Source organism: Scomber japonicus, chromosome 4 (assembly GCF_027409825.1).
Source record: "Scomber japonicus isolate fScoJap1 chromosome 4, fScoJap1.pri, whole genome shotgun sequence".
Lineage (NCBI taxonomy): Eukaryota > Metazoa > Chordata > Actinopteri > Scombriformes > Scombridae > Scomber > Scomber japonicus.
This window is the reverse complement of record NC_070581.1, coordinates 10,305,653-10,322,828: the sequence shown is the minus strand read 5'-3', so window position 1 is coordinate 10,322,828 and position 17,176 is coordinate 10,305,653. Positions and strand designations below refer to the sequence as shown.

The 17,176-nt window shown below is 39.6% G+C and overlaps 1 protein-coding gene across 1 annotated transcript; it reads left to right on the top strand.

Moving 5' to 3' along the window:
* Nucleotides 1-12,543: 12,543 nt before the first annotated feature.
* Nucleotides 12,544-16,471, top strand: hspb7 (heat shock protein family, member 7 (cardiovascular)). The gene is made up of 3 exons (XM_053317780.1): nucleotides 12,544-12,901; nucleotides 15,198-15,322; nucleotides 15,802-16,471. Exons 1-3 carry the CDS (start codon nucleotides 12,736-12,738, stop codon nucleotides 15,979-15,981), a joined length of 471 nt encoding a protein of 156 aa, XP_053173755.1. The 5' UTR covers nucleotides 12,544-12,735; the 3' UTR covers nucleotides 15,982-16,471.
* The last annotated feature ends 705 nt before the right edge of the window (nucleotides 16,472-17,176 follow it).

The following is a 17,176-nucleotide window of genomic DNA, read 5'->3' as shown; positions in this document are numbered from 1 at the left end:
ATAGATATACAGATATATAGATATATTACTATGTATTAAGCAGTTCCCATGTAATCAGCAAATACTTCAAAAAAGGAAATCAGCATATTTCCCTACTATTTTCATAGCCTTCTTAGTGATTGCAATGAACATGTAGGTCTTCATATAGAAAATGCCCTTTTTTTAAAATCTAATTTTCACTTATTCTTTGCTGATTGGAACTCTACTCTGATTGTCACCCTACTGAGAGATTCTCCCTCATCATTAACACTAACAGCTTGATCAGTATGTAATGAACTTTCCCAATCTGAAGTTATAGTATATCTGAATGTGAATAGTATAATGGTCAATACTATAAAATCAACTTTTTACTATCATTGAGGGAGAGTTTTAAGTTTTAAGCCTGCTTTAAACAATAGTCAGGTGCCTGCATAAACACTGAAAAAGGTTTTCTCTAACCCGCTAGTATGAACAGGAGGAATGATTACAGCAAGAAAAACCTGTAATTGTTCATTTGGGCACCTGACTGTTGTAGAGTTTTCAACCCATGTACTAGCACATACAATGCATAGTGGTGTGGAATCCATCTATTGAATATATTGTTATATATCCTTGTTGAATTTTTAGGATAAACTTCTTATTTTGCCTCAGACCAGGACAGTCAAACACTATAATCTTCATCAGTATAACAACAGATAACTGGATCTTTCTACCTATGAGACAAACACACTATTTCCAGAGAACAGATTAGTACAACATCGCCCACTTGAAATGGATAAATATGCTCTCCTGATAGTTTCGGGAATCTACTTGACAGCTGTAAGTGAAACTTTCTCAACATTTCTGTCATCATAGTTTTGGTCAGGTTCTTCCTTTCAACTTGAACGTAGAGAATGATTAAGAACATGCAATTGCCACTGAAATCCTTGCACTGCTGCAAGACTCTGAGTTATCTTTGCCACAAAAGTTGGGCCTCTGTTGCTTTAGTTCCTGTGGTATACCGAACCTAGGAATATTTTCTTTCAGTAGGCACTTGACAACTGTTTTTGCATCCTCTCTCCTAGCAAGATATGCTTCTACCCATTTGGAGAACATATCTACCAGGACTAACAAATATTTGTAGCGTTGGCAACTTGGCACATGTATATATATGTATATAATCTGTCCACTTTATGAAATTTGTGTGATGCCATGATTCCCCATTGTCCTACATGTGTGGGCCCGTGTGCAACATGTGCCAGCAGATGAGGACAAACAGGCCAACCATTGGGGTGGAGCCACAAGTCAGACACTGAATCACAGGCATAACCTTTATGCAACCAAATGTTTTTCTCCCTATCATCAGTGCGGTTTTGCATTTCCACAACATCATTAAATGAAGGTACACTAATTGGATTCGCGGGTTGTATGGTGGTACATTGGTGTACCATGGAGGAAGAGGAAATGGCAGCCTGTCTGGCTATAGAATCTGTAGCATTTCCACAAGTAATAGGCTCAGACCCAATAGTGTGAGCAAAACATTTGATGATTGCAAAAAGGCCTATAACAAATCTGCTAGCAAAATATGATGATGTATTGGCTTCCTAGAGGTTTTCAAAAATCGTCTCATCTTCCACAACTAGTCTACACCAAAACCATACCAAAAATCAGTGTAGATAATTGCAATTTTGTATTTAGCTACAATACAAGTGATATCATACAACTTGGCAGCTTGAGCTGAAGTACCACTAGGTAACGCTCATGCTTCTAAAATGATCCAGTCATTCACTACAGTATAGTCATCAAGATGTTTGATATCAGATGGTCTACAAGCTCAGTCATTGGTGTAGACAGAGGATCATGTCAGAATTAGATATTGTCCCCCAAGTCTGGCCTTGGGGATGTGCTAATTTCAGTTGTGTTAATGCAATTTTGATCATCTTCTGTATCAATTAGAGGAATGAGAGTAGCTGGATTCAAGAGTGGTGAGCACCTCAATGATATGTGGGAACTGGAAAGAATGATTGTCTCATATCCTCAGCAATGTGCAGCTGTCATAGAAGAGGTGTTCAAAATGTGCAACATTTAATGAGGGACATGCACAACACAATCATGAGCCAGTATGATGCAAGATGATTTTTAACCATAATGGCAACTGTGGCCACTGACTTCAGACAGCCTGGCATACCAACAACCACGGGTGACAGTCATGATGAGCAGTATGCAACAGGGCAGTAATGTGACCCATGTTTCAGAACCAGGATGCCCAAAGCAAAGCCATCCCTCTCCATGTACATGCAAATTAAAGGGTTGATGATAATATAGCAGACCCAAGGATGGGGTTGTGGTTAGTGTAGTTTTCAGATCCTAGAAGGCTTTGTGCATATTTTCAGTCTATTGCACAGTAGGAGGAGCTGATTGCACTGTGGCTGCACATAAGATAGAATCCATAGCGGCATAATCAAAGACCTAGCAATAATTTGCCAACCCAAAGAATGAGAGCATCTTCTTTTTGGTCTTAAGAGGATGCATGTTGGTCTGGAGTTTCACCCTCTCTGGGGATGGGAGGCACTGTCCGTCCTTCAGAATGTGGCCCAAGTACGTCAATTCAAGATGACAAAATTACAGCTTAGCCGAAGACGCTCTGTGACCACATTCAGCCAGAAGCACAAGAGAATGACAAGCTTCCTTTGATGAAGCTATCAACAGCTCATCAGCATGTTGTAGGAGGGTGCTTCTCCCAGGAAACTGCAAATCTTCCAGGTTGCTTTTTACCGCTGTTGCGGTTGTTGTATAGTGTAGGACTCTTGACAAAGCCCTCCACCAGGTGTATCCTGTTTATCTTTAAATGGAAACAGATTCTGGCTGTCTGAATGCATAGGAATTAAAATAATGCTGAACACAAATGACAAATGACTGTGTAGTGTGCGGAATTTGAGAGATGTCAGGATCAAACTGGTGTCTGGCTTGCAGATCCTGAACAAATTGCCATTCATTTGGACGGTTTGACTCTGGAATTGCTAAAATAGGAATTTTGCATGGGCTGATGGTTTGAATCAACACACCTTGATCCAGTTGGGATTGGATTACACCTTCAATTCCTGTGATTGCTTTTGGAGGCCAGTGGTCTTGTTTAATCATTGGCAGTTTAGCATTAGCCTTGAGTGTGAGGTGCAGCAGAATTTTAAAATGCCACATGATTTTTATGTTAAACCCATAAACTGGCTGGAACTTCAGAGAGTTCTGAAGGGGGTCCATAATGCACTGAAAGGGGATGCTGTTGCACCACAAATGTACTTTGGGGTAATGAAATTTGATCACTTAGCTGTAACATGTACAGTCCATCACCCAGGCTTGTGATGCATGTTTGAGAACCTGTTAAAGCCTTTCTCAATGACTGGCATCGAGCCACCATTTCCCCAATATGTGTTGGCTCATAACATGGATTGACCGCTATGGTGACATGTGGATATGAATTATTAACATTAAACAATTTACTCAATTTAAATGCTGTTGATGTTTTAGCAATTTGCTGAATGTTGGGCAAAGTGAAGGTTTGTAACATGTTATAATCTGGTATCATCCAGCAATACAGACAATCAATAGTGCATTGTAAAGATTGGGCTGCCTATGTAGCTTTGTCATCAGGGATGGTTAGAAATAATCCATCTGGAGCACATCGAATGGTAGAATTCAGTTTACACAACAAATCATGTCCCATTAGATTGACTTGACTCTTTTCAGAGATTATAAAAGAGTGTTGTACATCTGAATCTTCAACTCTCAACTTAGATTTCATTGAAATTGGCTCTGCAATAGGGATGCCTGCAACTTCTACAGTAGAAACAAAATTAGATGTTGGTGTACACACTTGCTCAGCAGCTTTAAGAGCTGAAAGAATTGCTCCACTGTCTACCATAAAACAACGGTAATACCATTAACCTCAACTTTCATGGTTGGATCTTTAGTGGGATGAGTAGAAAGCTGAATTGTTTCTGTTTTTATGTGCTGGTGTTGCTCCCAGGTATCTGGTGGAGGAAGAGGAGGGCGGGTGGCTGGCAAAGCAGGGTAACCATGATTTGGGTCATAACATATGCCAGGATGATGTAGGGCTTAACTCTTACTCTTTCACCCAATGGCCTGGTTTGCCACAGTTGTTACAGTTTCCCCTTTTCTTTTTCTTTTTGTTAGGGTTCTGTCCACCCCCCTTTTGATTCTTACAGACATTGTTTACATGTTGCATCATTGGCTTAGAGCTTGCGTTATTTGTTGAGAAAACCTGACTTCTGTAGATCCCCATTAATTTACTTATTGTTGATTTCCAACTGATTTCCTACCAATCAGCAACCACAAGTTTGTAAGCTGTGGCAATGTGTGGTTTCAAGTTTTCCAGGAATGTTTGGATGGCAAACAGCTCATTATCTTCTTGTTTTATGCCTGCATGGGTGTCCCACACCTGGATAAATCACTGGCTCAATTCAGGCAAAGATTCTTTACTCCCCTGTAAACATTGAGTAACAATTGAAAAATCACTGCGATTTTGTGCACATTTCAAGACAGCTTCTTTTGCTTCCCAGTTAATCAGGTTTTTGGTTGCAGGCCATTGGCCATCCTCTGTAGGATCAGGGAAAGTTAATTTATCCTTGCACAAAACCTACTCAGTTCCATGTGTGAATGTTACCAATTATCTTACATCAGGCACCAGACAGTTGTATACGGTACAAGCCATGCCAGATATTCATCTGGGCGACTAATTGGATTAGGAGCTTTCTTAGTCATATCCAAAATTTCACCTGGGGTCCAAGGTTAGCAAACAGCCATATCATCAATTATGATTTTAGGAGCTTGGTAATTTACAGCCTGTGCTTGTGTTTACGATCTCGTCTGAGCAGCAGAGGGAGGGGGAGAAGGTGCTTTTCTCTGACCTGCTATCTTTATCTCTCCTTGCTGTACAGAGGCAGAGGTACTTGCTGCACTGTGCTCAGCTTGGACAGACCCCTCCTCTTTGGGTGCCGCCTGCACCGCAACAGATTCTAAGCCAGAAACCTCCTGACTCTCCTCACGTCCACTTCGCTGTCTCTTTCCTCCCAACTACAGCGGCCGCAGCATGCAAAATTAGATCCTCATCTGTGTGTCTTTTCGCTGTCCCTGTCTCATCTGCCTTATTACCACTTGACAGCTTCGGATAAAGAATATATTTGCTTGTCAGACACTCCAGAAGTGGAAAGCCAGCCTTAACTAACATGGCTGTTTGTAGGGATTTAGCGTCACCCTGGCGCTTTGCCCAACCATGCATCATCGCCCTAGCACATGCCTCATTATTCTTAGGATATAATTTCTTGAGCTTTGGTCTTCATCACAACTTTCATCAAGGGAATATGACACACAGCAACATACTTTGTCCACTGCTCTATCACATCCCTCAACTCCTCAGACCCCCACCTTGGGCACCTCTCATTCTCACTCACAACATCACACTGCTGATAAGCCACACCGGACCGCACTTTCATGCACTCTTTCATGCACTCTTTCATGTATTTATAATCCCAGGATGGATGACCTTTGCCAGGGTTAACATTATTTTTAGCTTTTTGCAGTTCAGTCTTATCAAATGACCCCTCTAACCCTATTCAGTCTTTGTCCATTCCACATAAGCAAAGTAAAAGGAAACACATACTTCCAGGCTTCTTGTATAGCTACCTACAATTCCTGCAGGCATGTGTGGAGAAAACATTGCTTTAAACTGTGATATGAGATCAGGAACATTGTGACTCTGTGACTGCTTCTCTGTTTGCTTGCTTTACCTTCTACATCTGTACTTTAATCATTTATTTCTAATGAATTAACTACAGATTCATCTCCAGCCTCTGCTTTAGACTGCTTAGTATTATCCATTTTGAAAGCATTAAACACATACACATCATAAAACACTGCATCGGCACATATTCACAGCATTTGCACTAAAACATTGAGCATAATCTAAATAGAAGCTCCAGAAGCATCACAAGTCTCCATATTTGTTCATTGTCTTTTTTTCTTTGCAGTGGTGGTGATTTGAGAAAAGCAAGCTACAAGCAAAACAGAACCCCCTTTCCCAACAGAGTGTTATCTGTGGGTCTTTTCTCTGTGGAGCACAGCCTTGACACTGCCCCAGAAAAGACCACCCTGTTGTGGAGTTGCGGGGGTTTGAACTTTTGATTTGAGCTTCCACTAAGAGGTTGATAGGGCACATTTTGTCCCGAGCAACGCTCTCAGAGAGTTCAGCCAGGACATCGTACCCAAACACTGAAGCTCTGACCTTATCCAGGCTTTAGATACTCAGCCAAATTGTAGAAAATACACAGGAGTTTTAATTCCCTCAAACAAAGACTTGGCAAGGCAAGTTAAAAAGAAACTTTGCACGTACCAGTCAGTCATTTTCTTGGAATTGTTAATCATGACACCAATATGTCATGGAATAGTGGAGCTGGTTAAGCCAAAGTAAAGAACTTGTCAGGAGACTGCATGTGTCTTATGCAGGAACATTTATTGAAGCTCGATCAAGGAGAACAGAGTTACAGTGCAAGTGACTCACTGTGCAATACCATTCAATTCTGCCATCTACTTCTGGACAAGAGTATTCAAACCCTTCAACAAATCCCTAGCCCTTACTACCGCCAATAAGGTTATTCTTCACATCTATGCCTCTATTGGTTATTAAGCTATAAACAACACACTATACTGATTAGAGTTAACTTAAGTCCTGTAGTCTACACACAGGTTACCTTAAGACTTGCTACCTTGAGACTGTCTGCACCAAAGCACCACACAGCTCCACCTGACCTTGGTTCCCATATGAGACAGCCAACCTTATCAAGAGGGCTGCATATTACAAATATTTCCCACCACAACATGGACAGAAAAATAAGATGATGATGGTGCCTTTGCAAGTAAAATGGTTCCATAATCGTTGCGGACTTGTGGTTCCCATGGAAACAACCTAATCAGGGGACATTTTCTAAACAATATTTCAACACCACAGGGATATAGCAGCCAAATAGATGATTATAGATAACTTAAAGGTACGCTGTGGAGTTTTATTGTCAGCAATCACAGTTATGTTTACATAGTGTTTCTACGCTAAGCCCATTGCGTATATCTTTTGAGGCCTCACAAATATGTGCAATGTAGCTACCTCATTACACATTTGCAAAGCAGAGTCTTTTGAATAATCAGTGTTTACTAGCTAGCACTTTGCCTTTGCTGGCATATTGCTTTTTTTTTTTTTTTTTTTTTTTTTGGCACCATTGGCACATTTATTGTTGCCCACACATGTTGTCATAGAGAAGTTCAAAATCCTGCCTCAGATTTTGCCACTGGTTGTTATCATCAGTATTGGATTGTGGATGCATTGCAGGTGTTATTGGCGATGCAGTCAAGTTTTTTTCCTGCTAGGTTTGCACATATAATTGATTTGCCTTGGTGTTGTGGTGCATGAATATTAAAAAATAGGAGGTCAGAGAAAAAAATACTTAATTAAGAGATAAAACAAGAACCTTCAATGCCTTTGCCGTCATGCAGTGGGAAATTGACATGTTCCATTCAGTGATGGACGTGAGCTGTTCTGTTTGTGGGGAGTATCAGTGATCATGCCTACACCCCTCATCCAAAACATATCATGTCTTGTGGCTGCTTCACACTCTGGTCTATTGAAACTTTAGTTTTTTATATCAGTGTTTATCATTGTTGTGTGACCACATGATATTTGAGTGCCGGTAAAACCCAGTAGGTGGTCACATTCTGCTCAGGGGCTCAAAAAGGCTTTGGCGAGCCTTGTCAAGAACTATAATTTCCTGCTGTTCTTGTGTAATTATGCAAGTTTCATCATGATTATCTGCTCTATATTATTACCATGAATGTGACCACCTGTGTTTAGTGTGATTAACATTTTACAGCTCAGATGGATATAACAGATGTCATTGCCGTGACTTTCCTCGTGTCAGTGATGACTTCAAAGACATTCATTTTTAAAGCTCCCGTGGACAAGAAAAAGACTTTTAACATGAAACAGTACTCAATCATCCTGGTCAAGGTCAAGGTAATCATTGTTCAGATACTGGACACACACACACACACACACACACACACACACACACACACACACACACACACACACTTTAAATAAGCACTTAGTTAATGTTTATTTTCCTTTAGTTCCACCTCCCCTTTAGGCTTTTAATTAGCACTTGTGTTATTTAAGAGATTTGAAATCTGTATTCTGTCAGTGTCAGACACACACACACATACGCACACACACACACACACACACACACACACACACACACACACACACACACCCATGCATATACGCGTATATACACCATGGAGGGGTACTCACATACAGATGGATTTTCTCTGTATAAAAACTTGTCTCCATGGGAACAGAACACCAAGGTGAGACCCAGGCAGCAGTTACTTACTCTCATTAACAATTACTGTTGTGTGCAGACGAACTGATAAGCTTCTGCTCAGACAAATAAGAATTTAAATTATGTAACACAGTTTCCAATTGTCAAAAATGAATACATTTAAAGCTTTATTTGAGTGTGAAAAGTCACTTAATATTCTCTGGTTGTATTTAATGGAATCAGATAGAAAACCAAATCTATATAAAAATTTAAATGTACATCTCTGATTTGATGTGATTTAGAATTCCTTTCCTACTAATATTTTTATGAACCCAGGGGGAAGCAGACAACAGTAGGCCCAGAGGTGGATTTGTGTTGACTAGATCTGGGGCTAAGCCGAGAGTAGCTACTCAGAGCCAGGGCCAATTTTTTGACATGCGCAGAATTACATTTTACTGCATTGTATGACTATAGACAAACATTAATTGATATAGATATTAATAGCATATTAAAAGCACATTGAGTTGCCATTGTGTATGAAATGCGCTATATAAATAAAACTGCCTTGCCTTGCCTTGCCTAATAAATAAATAACAATAAATAATCATATCGAACGATAAACAAAAAATATTACATTTATTTTAACTGCATTTCACTTTGTAACCCTGCCTGAACTGAAATGTCTTCAGAAATTTCACTCTTCATCAGAATTGTTTGTAACTCACTCTGCAGCTAGTTGAAGTGACTTCAACCAGATTGTTTTAAATAGATTCTGGGCTTTTGGGAAAACATTCAGGGCTGCAGTTCCAAAAGCCACCCGCTAGCTCCACCCCTGAGTAGGCCTCATGTGATTCATGTTTTGAAAGTGTTGGCTTTCATTAAATGAGTTAGTTATGTTGTAACACATCATTTAGACACAGTATGTTTATCGCCATCAGTGACCAAAAAATGAAATAAAGCAGCTTTACATGAAATATGATGTGTAAAGGTTTTACAATATGCTTTTCAGGAGATGTGCAGGATTACCATATGAAGGTCAGTGAAGCTCCCAGTCTTATATTGTTATAGTGGCTTGTTATAAACTACATTTGCATACAAATCTGTCCATCTACTGTGAGATGACCTTTCAACTTAGCCATAAATCCCATCACCATATCTACGGTGGGATTTGTCCCTCTGTCTGCAATATTATGTAACACACGGCAGCTGAAGTCAACCACACAGACTGGCAGCACGTGTGTGTGTGTCTCAGTATTATTTGCGAGCAGATAGGAATGCACACACAAGTACACACATATAGAGGTGGTTCAATGTCACTGGTGAGACAACATGGATTACAGGATCAGATTCCCTCTCTGACGTATCTTCCTCCCTCTCTGTTGTCATTCTTGTTCGTCATTCTTCTTCATTACATTTTGAACTGGTCACCTGTCAGCCAGTGTACTGTTTCTGTAGTTGTAGCTCTCGTCTTCCCTTTGCAATCATTTATGAATAACTCATTTCAAATTTGCATTATTTGTGAGTGAAGTGTCTGTGCTTGTCTCTTATCACTGCTCCTCATCTTCATCCAGCTCTTGTCATCTCACCATTGGTGCAGTTTCCCTACACCAACAGCTTTTTCACTCTCTCCCCATAACGTCTCTTGTGCAGCCTGGTTCGGCTTGGCTCTTAGCTCAGGGAGGGTTTGATATCAACACCAGTGCTGATGGAAAGAAGCTTAGTATGTTTTTATATGACCAGATTTGCAGAACTGTAAAGCTTACTCACTTACTTAACAGAAATCAATCAAAATATTGGCTCACAATCATATACGCTGTTATAACTGTAGTTTATAAAAATGTCACGTAGCAGTCTGGGCTGGTCATGTGCCTGTTGATTAGCTTCAGCATTGGACTTCTCTTCCCCTCTTTTGATGCACTTTTGCTGTTTGAACAAAACGCCTGATACAGTTTTTTACAGATGGATCCATAGTTCATTTTGTCAAAGTGTTGTTTGAAATTCTGATTGAGTTCAGCTTTAGTTCTCAATGGGCCATGTGTATTATTTTTAACAACACCAACACCTTTGGCTGGTGCTAAATGTCACAATTACTTTCCTTTGTGACCGCCATTCCTTTTGCTTCCTGTCAAAAAATTCCCATGGCTTGGTCACCAAACGCTGGGTCTCAATATGACAGCAGAGTTTACATGGTCTCATAGGTTACTGTTAGCTCGCAAATAACACACTGTAGCAGTGGATCATCTTCAGGACCAAACCATGAATATCCAAACTTTAAATAATTATCATCATACTTACCCCGTTTTCACTGAAGGTACTAAAATCAAATCATTTCCACACATAGGGATTAATAAATTGGTTATCAAATCAGTTAATGAATCCCTGAATACATAAACAAAATTACAAAGTAATTCATTATTTGAGCTAAACAGAAAGGCTAAGTGACTCAACTAATCCGTTACCTAACATGTAGAAAGGGAGTTGCCATTTTAAATGCCAGAATTAATTCAGTTGGCAATTTCAGTTATATTTATTAATCTTTGAAAACTGCATTTTCAAATGGATTTTGAAATTCCATTATTTATTAAAGAGTTCATTCATGTATTTTTGAATGATGTACTGATTATTGTTGTATTTGTAAATCCCTTTTTTCATTTGAATGCTCTGACGGATTATTATTTCATTTGCTCATTCTTTTTATAATTCCTCTTTTTAATGCAAATTAAAATATAAAATCATGAGCTATTTTGTAATTTAGTCTATATATTTATGGACTCATTGATTGATTTGCAAACCGATGTGTTAATTCTTGTTTTTTATTGTGCCACTAGTGGTCCTCCGTATAAGACACTGTCTGGTTGATATCTAACTTTGAGGCCACTGTGAACCAACAACATTACATGCTGTTACCAGGGAGGGGAGGAGGCTCTGTGTGCTTCCTGGCAGGGAGGTGGTGAGTTGCTGGGCTGGATTTAGACCTCCAGTAGGGAGCTCTGGGCTTTATACTGATAAGACTGGAAACACATATCACTGTGCGGCTGTCGTTTGTAATGGAGGATAACCTTTCAAACATGGCTTCAAAATAAAAGACAGCAGAATTGTCTTGCCTTACTATGAATTCCAATTTTAGGATGATATTAATGGCAGATATGTTATATTGTGATATTGTTTATCATGTGTATGGGATTAAGGTTGGGATGTCAATCAATGAATCATTGATTTGTTATGTGTCTTATATAGGCTATGCATAAATGAAAAGCAACCTACTTAGTAAAGACCAAGCAGAAGCCAAATACATACTGTCATGATAACACTAATATAACAGCCCCATACATGGATATTAATGGATTATCTGTCAGCAATACCAACTAGCAAATTAGGGAGAAGTGCAGTGAATGTTTTCTAAGCATGATGAGTCCAACAGATATTATTAGCCACAAAGCAATGTCACTACTAAGTCCACTGCTCCCACTGATGGCTTTGTTTTCAAGCACATTCTTTCCATCTTTGTTTTGCTCCCAACTTACCCTCTGAGATAAGAGTCAAGGCTCCTTTTTCACTTTTCATTTCATTTCCCTCTCCCTTATCCAGCTCAGCGGGAGAAAACAACATTTTCTAGCTAATCATTTTGTCTTAATGTTGCGTGTTCAGGAGTTTAATATAAAGTGAGATTACATTAATAAACAAATGATTTCAAATGGGATATTAGTATAAAACGTCTGATGAGACAAAACCTGATCGCCCAGCTGTAAAAACATTGGGTATTATGTCATTTAATGGCACAGCCATGTGAAGATCCAATTTCAGGACAAAAGCATGGCACTGAATATTAAGAAAGGAGTGAAGTGATGGAGCACAGGGAAAATTAAAGAGAGTAGAGGGAAGCTATTTCAGGGATGGCGTGTCTGGAATGACAACTGTTGCCTCCCTCTCACCCTGTTCTTTCTCTACCTCTCTCTATCAAATCCCCCTCTCCCCTCCACTCTTAACTTCAGGCCCTTCAATGCCCAGAACTTTTCCAACCACAGACGCTTCTCTCAGTCGCTCTGTGCGTCTCATGATAAATATAGACCACTATTACCCTTTCCCAATGAGCTGTGACACGTGTACACACCTCCCAATCATGCACAGGGTCATACAGTATATAAAGGCCCTGGATGAGTGGCTGCATGACAGTGGGAAAAAGTGGGAATAGGTGATCTCATCCATCTCAAACAAGTAATAACTAAATTGAAAGAAAAAAGAAGCAGGAAAGAAGATCTGTGTGTATTTCTTTTTTACATTTAAGCCACTGGGAGCCTCCCAGAGCCGCGAGAAGAAACGATTCTCTCCGCCTCCCTCCTTCTCTTCCATTACTCTCCTCCTCTGACTTCTCCAGCACTCTCAGCCATCCATGAGTGGGACCAACTCTTCTGCCTATCGATCGGAGCGTAGTTTCCATCAAACTTCATCTTCGTCCTCTTCCTCTGGTAACCCACACATGGAGAAGAGCCGGGGACTGTTCACTGAGGACTTTGGCTCCTTCATGAGGCCTGGAAGCAACGCCTTGGGCTTTTCCAGTAAGTTGGAAACAATTCAATAACTGATCTTGTTGATAGAGAAGTGATACAAATGATAGTAACAGTAGGTCAAAGTGACAGCTTTGACTGTAAAATACATTTATATATCTGCTTTGAAGCTATTTGTTTGTAGTGCGGTGTTTTCCTCCATAAAGTGGTGGCTAAACATGTCCAAGGTGACAGTTCAGAGGAGTGACAGGCAGGCAGGACTGAGTTTAAAAGGCAAAAAGACTCTGGAGTGGTTGATGTGTTTGGACAAATGATCCCACAGTAAACACAAGCGTAGTCATGGTGCTGTTTGATGGAGTGCAGGAAGTGTAAAATAAGAAAACAGATGAACCTTTAAAAAAAAATCTCCTTTTGGTTTTCTCTTCCAGCTTTTTCAAGCATTTATGTATTCCTTTTAAATACACATTTATACACAGCAGACGTTTCATTTTACAGTGGCTGGTTCATCTTCCAGCTAAGTAATGTGTGGAGCTGGTGTGAATTGTTCTGTGTTCACTGTTGGTGCACACAGACGTGTGAATGTGTGACTTTTGATCTTTAAATGGACTCAGAGTTCATGTGCTCCATGTGTCATGTGTAGAAGAGAATTGTTTTGGAGCCATCACAGGCATCCATAGGTGCAGCACATGAGCACATGAGGGTGTGCAGCTAAAGAGAAAGCAAGTCTCACACACACACACACACACACACAGAGAGAGAGAGAGAGAGAGAAAGAGAGAAACACACACACTCACAAGGCGGGGAATGCTGAATTCACTGCCAGCACTGTGACTTCACACTCTGAGTATCTAGGATGACGCCTGCATAAGGAATGACCAGATGGTTGCCCGGTGACTATTGTACACACACACACACACACACACACACACACACACACACACACACACGTACACACATATTCAGACACAAACACACACAGTTGGAATGATGTCACATAGCCAATCTACCCTGCATATGTTAAGAGCTAATCTGACTCACACACTCATTTCCAGTTCAGTGGCGTGCTCGTGAGGTCATGTTGCCACGTACTTCCTCACTGAGCTCAGAATCACTTCAACAGACAGCGTCACTGACCAGACATTGTAACAGGCCGCATTAAAATATTACTCTTGTTTCTTCACTGTATCCTGTTACTGCCTACCACTGCCATGACCTTGATTCTCCACAGTTAATTAAAGCTGTCCTAATCCTTATTTTGATCAAATGACTATGTGTAATGCAAAAGGTGCCATAGGTAGTGACAAATCCACAAAGAATTATCACCCAACTGTGCAGTGCTCCTCAGTTCTATGAAGCTTTTTGCCTCTTCTAGCTCATTGCTCAAAGAGATAAATGTATTAAGGAGAGGGACCAGAAACAAAAAGCTCAGCATACATCAGTAGCCTTACATTCATCATGGTGGACACAAATGATTCCTAATGAATTCCTAATGTTGTTCCATGTCTGCGGAACATCTAAATAGAAAATGATTTGCCTCAACTTGTTCCCCATAACAACTTTAACAAATGATAATATGTTAAAAGATGGTTTCAGTTGGTTCTGCTACCCCAAATTCCTGTTATAGCTTTAATCTAAATACAATATACAGCCAACCATGTATATGTATATCCAAAAATTAAACATGGTCATCAATATGCCACAAACCTTACTTCTGTTCTTTAAACAAAGCTGTTTAATGTACAGTAGAAGCTGAAGGCAGACATTGCTTATTTCTCTTTTTTTAGTTGGTTTCCATGTTTGTCCATATCTGTTCATGCTTAAAAAGAGACTTTATGCTCAACAGACCAGCACAGAAAGTAACACAGACTTCAGACTTCATGGATATGGATATGTTCAAATGTCTTTGGGTAAAGCAGGGGTGGATAAACTTGAAATATGAATACAAGAACCACATTTCTCATGTTTTCAAAGACGTGGATAATAAAAAAAAACTGCGGGTAACTAACAGCAGGCTAAAAGTAAAATTGGGTTCCCAGTAAATACACAGATCCGGGCCAGCTTGGCCTGCTGGTATGTTTATGACCATTCTGTGGGAAGACACAGCAAATGAGAAAATAATGAGCATGAATAATATTTTATTTCAGTTTGGAACCTACATCATTCAACAGGATGGTTAAGTGTTGGCATGAAATACAGGAATGAAACCAAGCAAAAAATAATATAACATGTTGCACTATTTTAAGTCACACATTATTCTGACCTGCTTCCTCATGAATGCCATCTGCATGTATACACTTCTATTTCCTCCTCTGATCTAATGTCCTCTTTTATCTTGTGATGGTTTCAGGTGGAGCTGGAAATATCAAGACTCTTGGGGATTCTTACCAGTTCACAGTTGATGTCCAGGACTTCTCGCCTGAAGATGTCATCGTCACCACATCTAACAACCAGATTGAAGTTCGTGCAGAAAAGGTAGGCAGCCTTCCTTTTGATTTGGAATAGTAACATCAGTCTTGAAGGTATCAAAACTATATAAGTCTTTCTATAATAGAATTCTGTTGCCTTAACCCTTTCATGCATGAATTATGATAACCTCAGCCTCCTAATTTTTTTTCATTTCTCTTTAAGTATGGTCATACATATTCAAACTTTATTTTTTCTTTCACCAAATGATGTACTATAAGATTTTAATAACATAAATCAATTGATCTACAACCAAAAACATTACTGCAGGTTTAGTGCTAGTGTATGGGATGAAGCTGAAGTGTAACTATGCCATCAAAATCCTTTCATACATAAGAAAACAGCTTTTGAATAGCTGTCCACTGCAGTAACCACTATGCGTGAAAGGGTTAATGGATATCTAAATGTGAGCAGAAGAACCACTCATCACAGCATTTATTTCAATTCACAATATATCAAGTTATTTCTAATATTCTTTCTTTGAACAGTTGGCCCAGGATGGTTCGGTGATGAATACATTCACCCACAAGTGCCAACTACCTGAGGATGTGGACCCCACCTCGGTGACATCCTCATTGGGCGCTGAGGGGACTCTAACAGTCCGGGCACGGCGACATCCAGCCAAACATGAGCATGCACAGACCTTTCGCACCGAGATCAAGATCTAGAGAAGGATCAACTGTCTCATCACAAACCCCTTTTCTTGTGTTTTTTTTTAATGCCACTTCCTCTATTTCCTGTCCTCACTGATGTCATTCTACATGAAATACTCTGAGAGTCGACTCTGTACTTTATAAAAGATGCCACATCCTCACTTCATGGCTGAATGCCTGATGCTGCTCATTTATATTACATATTTCTGAGTTGATTCACCCTATACAGCAGTAATATCTCTTGCATACCAATGGCTCGTACATGTATAGCATTCACACAAGGTTATACACACACAGACACACACACACACACACACACACACACACAGACACAGACACACACATGCACACAGTAGTTAGGTAACAGATCAGTTCACTATTTCACTTCTGTCCTCTAACACTATTCTGAAACGTAGGCTAATACCCACATGAAATTGATGGTTTCTCATTAAAAATAATTTATTGTATATTATTATTTGTGTGAATAAAATTCTCCAGCTTTGACAATAAACATCCTGCTCTTTTGATTGATGTTTGGCACAACAAACTGTATTTATTAAAAGTATGGGGCTTGGAGTTTGAGGTTTGAGAGCTGCATCAAAAAATGTGACAGTGGAAATATTAACTGAAGGATCAGAAATCAATGTTTGGATTTACATTTTTTTCTATGGTGAAAAAAAAAAAGATAGGAAAAATTGTCTGTAAAACCCAAATTCCTCATCTGCCATTCAGACCGGGTATAATAAATTGATATTTTAGGACACTGTGCAATGTCCTATGTTAGATCTTGAAGCAGGATATTGAACTGAGGAGCACATGGACTTGAATTTTTATGTCCAAGTTTGCTACCAATGACGACACAACACTTGCTACAGTATCAGTCTGTGAGGATGTAGCCTCTTCTAGCCTTCCATTTAAGAAAATATGAAGTCGTAATACATTTATATTGTCTGAGAGTGGTGCTCAGACTCATGTTTGACATGTTCAACAGAATATATTTTGCAAGTATGATTGGCCCTTACAACAATGCCGACATATCCTGATAAAGTTCAAATTAAGACAAAGTAGGCCTGAAGGTGAATAAGCACTGAACACAACAAAGCAAACTACTCTCAAAATCAATAGGAAACAGAGTAGCATTCATTCACTGTACAAAAGATAGAAGGTGCTTCTTTTCAGACTTCTTTGGAGTCATTTATGATGCATTTTT

Coding starts and splice junctions, on each gene's coding strand:
- hspb7 (XM_053317780.1), top strand. CDS start 12,736: ATGAGTGGGACCAACTCTTCTGCCTATCGATCGGAGCGTAGTTTCCAT. Junction 12,902..15,197: donor CAACGCCTTGGGCTTTTCCA/GTAAGTTGGAAA, acceptor TGATGGTTTCAG/GTGGAGCTGGAAATATCAAG. Junction 15,323..15,801: donor TTGAAGTTCGTGCAGAAAAG/GTAGGCAGCCTT, acceptor TTCTTTGAACAG/TTGGCCCAGGATGGTTCGGT.